The sequence below is a fragment of the Gossypium hirsutum genome, chromosome A07, assembly GCF_007990345.1.
Source record: "Gossypium hirsutum isolate 1008001.06 chromosome A07, Gossypium_hirsutum_v2.1, whole genome shotgun sequence".
NCBI classification, from domain to species: Eukaryota; Viridiplantae; Streptophyta; class Magnoliopsida; order Malvales; family Malvaceae; genus Gossypium; species Gossypium hirsutum.
This window is the reverse complement of record NC_053430.1, coordinates 97,880,825-97,887,099: the sequence shown is the minus strand read 5'-3', so window position 1 is coordinate 97,887,099 and position 6,275 is coordinate 97,880,825. Positions and strand designations below refer to the sequence as shown.

The 6,275-nt window shown below is 36.2% G+C and overlaps 1 protein-coding gene across 1 annotated transcript; it reads right to left on the bottom strand.

Moving 5' to 3' along the window:
* Window positions 1-830: 830 nt before the first annotated feature.
* Window positions 831-2,551, bottom strand: LOC107926421 (pectate lyase). The gene is made up of 3 exons (XM_016857275.2): window positions 2,408-2,551; window positions 1,573-2,313; window positions 831-1,490 (listed from the first exon to the last, which is right to left on the bottom strand). The coding sequence occupies exons 1-3, from the start codon at window positions 2,521-2,523 to the stop codon at window positions 1,130-1,132; spliced, it is 1,218 nt and encodes a 405-aa protein (XP_016712764.1). The 5' UTR covers window positions 2,524-2,551; the 3' UTR covers window positions 831-1,129.
* Between the last annotated feature and the right edge of the window lie 3,724 nt (window positions 2,552-6,275).

The window sequence follows — 6,275 nt, the reverse complement described above, 5'->3', positions numbered from 1 at the left end:
TAACCACATAACCTTATTTAGATATCAAATACTATAAAAACTACTAGAAATCATAATTTGACTACTTAAACTGTAAAAACATAACTTATTACTAAATTAACTTACTTTTTCTGTTAAACAAGTTAAAATTATACGAAAATGGATACAAATAATATGATCAACTGTGACATTAAGATGGTGAAGGGAAGAGACATTCAACACAGAATGGATACTTTATTCATATCATTTTCTCTTTATCTATTTTTTTCTCACTTTCTTACGATGACTTCATCACTTACAACCTTTATATAGTTTTAACAAGTGACTATTTATTTCAATATATTCATCTAATAATTAATGTGTATCTAGGACATACATGCATATTAAATAAATACATTCATGCATGACTATTAGATTCCCTAGCTTTATCCATTCTAAACACATTGATTACATGCACACATTCATCACATCACATTATCCAACATAAACAACCCCAACTGCAAACCATGACAGATATGAAGAAGTCTACTTCCACTTCTAGACTTTTTTGTTGGTCAAGCAAAATCAAAGTTTTATGTATAATTATGAATTGCAATTCAAGTTTTAAGTGTACAATAGAACCAAATCATAGTTCATATATCAAGTTGTATATTACACCAAAATTAATGTATAAATTTAATATTTATCCTGTAAAGAAAAGTAGTAGCACTCAACAATCTTAGCGAATGATTCGTGCCCAAGTCAAAATATAATGATCTCCAGATCAAATAAGCAAACTTTCTTATGAATAAAATAGATAGTCATTATATCATGAAAAGTATATCATCATTTCATAGGAAATAACCGTAAAATCAACACTAAACTGCAGTTGCATGGTTTCATTACATTACATAAGAGTACAAACTGCATAAGATTGATCATATATTAATCCAATCTATATAGCAACATGCAGTGGTTGTCACTTCATCATATAACATTCTTAGCTATAACCAAACACGAAAACTAGAAATACATTTGATTATTTTAACTCATTATATCGTCATTAATCTCTCTTTTCCACTGGGTTTTTTCCGCATACATACATGCTTTTATATGTCTGCGTGCATGCAGGTATATATGTATGTATGGTTTACTGCTGCGTCAAAATTATCTAGCAGTGGGATCCAATCTTACAGCTAAGTGCACCAGCAGTGGCGGTAATTGGACCCACAAGAGAAGATGGTCTAGCACTCAGACTAGAAGCCCTAGCATAGGTCGATGATGCTCCGCCTCCGGTTTGCCTGAAGAAAGCTCCGTTCAACATCAAGTCTCCTTCCGACCTCCAGTTCCAGTTTCGCCACTCGCTCTCCGGTGCATCCTCATGCTTAGTCACCTCTTTCTTAGAACCGTCATCTGGCGCTAGGAATCTATTCCCTTGGCTGTTGATTGTAGGGTTTGCACTTCCTCCAATGGCATACATTTCCCAATGTGTATAATCATTGTTCACCACATGAAAATATCCATGTCGACACCTACAATTTACATGCATGCGATGCTGAATATAGATAATGGAAAGAATCGAAATTAAGGGTGAATTAATGAAGAAGTAATTACCTTGGCATTCTCTGAACAAGACCTTCCCCAAAATGGTTAAAGGCAACAGTGACTTGCATGTCTTTGTCTTGCGTATACTCATCACTGTGTCCCAAAAGCATGACTTTATCATGATGGGTCATGTAGTTGTTTGAGATGGTCACTGCTGTGGATCCATGGATCACATCAATCAATCCATCTTTACAATTAGAAAGGGTACAATGGTCAACCCATATATTCTTGCTATTAAAGATGGATACCCCATCACCATCCGACGGAGTCCAATGGCCAGCATGCTCAGGTGAGTCTCTTATAGTAGTACTCCCACCTGGTTTACAATCATGTATGTTGATGCCGTGGATGATGATGTTGGATACGTAATGTATGGTAATGCATGGCCCTCCCGATATGTGAACGCTGGCACCTCGTCCGTCGATTGTCTTGTAAGAGTTCATCACCAACTCTTCCTTCAAAGTGATCACCATATCCCTCTTGAATATGATCCACAATGGCTCGTCTTGAATCACGGCATGCCTCAAAGTACCCGGTTTAGGATTTACAGGGTCATCGTCACCGGCATCCGTAACGACATAGATTCGACCGTTCTTTCCGCCCATCGCGTCCTTTCCGAACCCGATTCCGCAATCAGCTAACTTTTGACGATTACTCTCCCAGTTGGGGTCACACCTCCAGCAGTCATCAATAGGGTTCCCCGTTCCACATGACAAGTAACCCAAGTGCCTCCTCGAAGCATTTATGCTCCTGCAAACCAAACACATATTAAAATACTAATCTTTATATGGCAAATCGAAACCTATAAGGAAAAATGTTAAACAGTGTCCAAATAAGTGGTTACTTATGAACTTCAGCTACGACAGATTCAGGGTCTCGAACTGCCGAAGAAGAAACAAGAGATGGAAAAAGGAGAGAAAGGATGAAAATGTGAAAGATTGAGAATGTTGAGAAATCCATTGTGTAGGTGAGAAACGAAGGAGGAGATTGGTGGGATAGGAAGGGCATGCAGAATGGGGTTTATATAAAGGGTAAAAAGCCGAGAGGTATGGCGTGATAGGTCCAAGTGAGTCGTAATTTCGGGGGGTTTTAGCTATGGGAGTCATATGGGTAGTTTAAACCGTTAATCAAGCCTATAGAAGTTCGTAATTAGCTGTGAATTAAAGTCAATTTTATTGAATTTATCCAGCGATGTATTTCATCTACAGTAGCCGTCATGTGTTGTATATTTCGGAACATGTTTATATTTGGTGGTTTATACCCATATTTTTGTACATAATGTTAGATATTATACTTTAAAGCAAAATAAAAAAAATCACAGTAGCCGAACTACATTTTACCTCGTGTATGAATCGAAAGTACCCATCATCAATCATCATTCTAGTGTTTGAGGAAAGAAAAACACTAATATTAGTTAAAGAGATCATCAAGCTTTTTTAATATTAGAGCCATAATGTGCTCTCCACAGGTTCAATGGAACATGTTTTGCAACCATTCTTTTGAAAAAATGCTGATCTTAGTTGACCTTTTTTTTCTTACTTTAAAAGATGAAATTTTGGAAATTTGGTTGCTTTTATTTGACTTGCTAAAAATTCGATAAAAAGCTACCATGCATGCACAGTGAGCCGCAAAGACACAAGCACCAGTGGAGGCATGAAAACACTTTATATACAGAGCAAAACCAGAGGGCCACCAAACACATCATATAAAACAATCATGCACACAAAAACCAGCAATGATTGGAAGATAGTGTAGAGGGTTACTTGCTCTGAAAACAAAAACTGTGATTAAAGTAGTGTAATTGGAATTATGATCATGGTTTCAATTATGAAATTAAAAGAACACTAAAATTAAAGATGAACATTGAGATGGTTTACGCAATTCCACTTCAATCTATGTGTGTGAGGTCTTATCCAAAGCAATGATCGACTATGTTACTCATAGTACAACCAATGATTTCAGTTTTAACACTGGTCTAACACTTACCAATTTAGTGACTTCACCGTTGTATAAAGACTAGATCACTTTCCCGCTAAGCTTCCCCTTGAAAGCTTAGCTTTGCAACTCAAAAGACTCTCTTGATTGCTTACAAAATCAATTGAGACATACACAGTTTTTTACTTAAACAAATTTGTGTTCTTTTAAACTCACGGTTACTCTCCCATCCACTTGACCTAGGCAAAACTTAAGTTTATATACTACTTAAGTTTTGTTTATATAAGAGTTATAATCTAATCACTTTTCTCTAAAGTAAGGCTAAAAATCAGCAAAAGATAATAGTTCTATAAGAGTATCTGTGCAATCCAAAGTCTTCAACTATAGAAAGTGATTTTACTTGTTCCGCAAGTAACCTGACTTAATTTGCAAGAACCCAATATTTAAGTCTTCGATTTCTACACAATTGGTCATCACATTTTGGGCTTTAATTCGTCCAAATAATTCCACAGTAGTTAGCCCAATACTTGTGTTCCAAAATTGACAACTTTTCAAATAGACAAGTAAGACAATGAAACATTGCCTGAAGTTGTGGCAATTGTTTTAGCCACTAAATCTTTCTTGCCATCAAATAATTGTGTCATCAATCTCCCCCTTTGGAAATTTTTGAACAAAACATATACAAGAAAAATAAATTCATTGTAGTTACATATTCTCCCCTTAAGTAACTCTCCCTTAACCAAACACTTTCATCTTCATTAAAGTATGTATTAAGTACAAGCTTGTTAATATGAACCAAAACACATGAGGATAGGAGTACAAGATTATTGGATTGGGTGAGCATTTGAACAAAAGAATCATCATGCCAAACAAGAATCGAAACCCTAAATTTGTGGTTATTGTTACAATAAAAATAATCATACCACCACCATCGTACCACCATTAGTCCCCTTTTTTGTTCAATGATTGCAAAGGGATCATCGAAGTTGTCTTGATAAGACTTCCAACTTCATGGCCAATAGCTTACTGTTGCGAGTTTTGAGGTCTTTATTTGCCTCTTATTAGAAACAATATAATCAAAAAGTAACTTGAGGAGCCTCTGATCAATAGTACCTGAGGTGCTTGAAGAATTAGGAACTATGCCAATAGTTTTAGACACTATTGTGTCCTCAGTAGGGCTTCTTCCTCTTAAATTTTTTCAAGGTCCAAGGGAGCATGTTTGCCTTCTAACCACTTGTGAGAGAACTTCAGATCAAGAGGCAACTTTTCATACTTCTCAATAAATTTGAAATTCTTTTTTCATTTTTCAAAAACAAGATTTGAAATATGAGAGATGGATAAGGGAAATCGAGCTTATTATAAACCTTCTCAGCATGTCATCATATCCCATTAAAGATCAAGTGTCCAATATCGAATTGGATTCAAACTCCTACCTTCCTTAACAGAGCAACCATCTTCTTTGTCACATTATGCTTCTAGTTGTTGGGAAGCCAATTTCTAGTTGTTATGGAATACAAGGTAACATAGGTTGGTTCCAAGGCAAATGAATGAAGTTCTGAACCAACAAGCCATGTGAAATGAATTCTATTTGTAATTTGAGTAACAATGGTGTCCTCTGATTCTCTACATCCTTGGTATAGGGGTGGTGAAGTAAGTGTCTAATTTTTACAAGCCCGAACTTGTACCATATACCTCACACAGAGACCTTGTGGTGTAACTTATTGGTTGGGTCATCAATGCTCTAAAGCAGGTTGGCATAGAACTCCAAGACCACTTTGTTAAAATAGGGCCTAACAAATTGAGTGTAGATGAGAAGATTATTGTTCTCTAGGATAATGTCAATACCATGATCACCAAAGCTTTTCTTATTGATATTTTACTTATCGATGATGTTGTCCTTGGCCAAGGAGGCATATCTCTTAGCACTTGTTGTGGTGATGTAGACCCTATCATAGGTTTGCAACAACTCTTCTTCATATTGCTTTCTATTTTTTTCATAAAGATTTTGAGAGTTTACATCTATTAAGTTGTTTATAGGTTGCATTGGAGTGAGTGACACATTGGGCCTCTTTGTTCTAGCTATTCTACCGAGCACTAGTTTCTTAATGGGCACATTGTCATCGGAATCAACCTTAGATGGCTTTGATTAACTCAATCTCTTCCTTTTAGAAATTCGAGTGGCCTTTTATTTCATTTTCTATTCAATAGTAGCCTTTTTCTTTAAACTAACTATTGATCTTGTGGTTATTTATCTAACCACATGAGCTTTTGAACCCGTTTCTGCATTTATGGTCACACTTTTGATCACAACTTCTTTCTCTGTCTTAGTTTCAATGTCAGGCTTGACCGCTTTCTCACATTGCTCCTCATCAACCTCCAAGGTAGGCTCTATAATGTTTGTAACAAAGTACCCAACCATAGAAGATGGACTAGCATCAGTTTCAAGTTGAGGAGAAAAAAGTGCATCATTCAATGGAATAGTAGAGGGATTGAAGCTACCTTATTCTACAACCCCCACTAGGGACTCCAAAAAAGATGTAAAAGATTCAAGAGTAGGAGGGTTGTTGAAAGTATGATTGATTTCAACAAGAACTTGGGAAATAACCTCTATTGAATGAAAGGTTTCTTCTTAGTCCTTTGCAACATCATGGAACTCCTCTTGGGCCACCTCAAATGATTCATCAACCCTTAGTATAGTCTTAGGAAATAATGAAATATGTGCAACACCGCCAGGAAAAACAGTGTCTGAGATACTGCCCACAGTTTGTGGCACTATT

Excerpts from the sequence above, each read along its gene's own strand:
- LOC107926421 (XM_016857275.2), bottom strand. The coding sequence starts at position 2,523 with ATGGATTTCTCAACATTCTCAATCTTTCACATTTTCATCCTTTCTCTC. Across the intron at positions 2,314-2,407 it reads GTCGTAGCTGAAGTTCATAA|GAGCATAAATGCTTCGAGGA; the intron begins GTAACCACTTAT and ends TTTGGTTTGCAG. Across the intron at positions 1,491-1,572 it reads CTTGTTCAGAGAATGCCAAG|GTGTCGACATGGATATTTTC; the intron begins GTAATTACTTCT and ends TGTAAATTGTAG.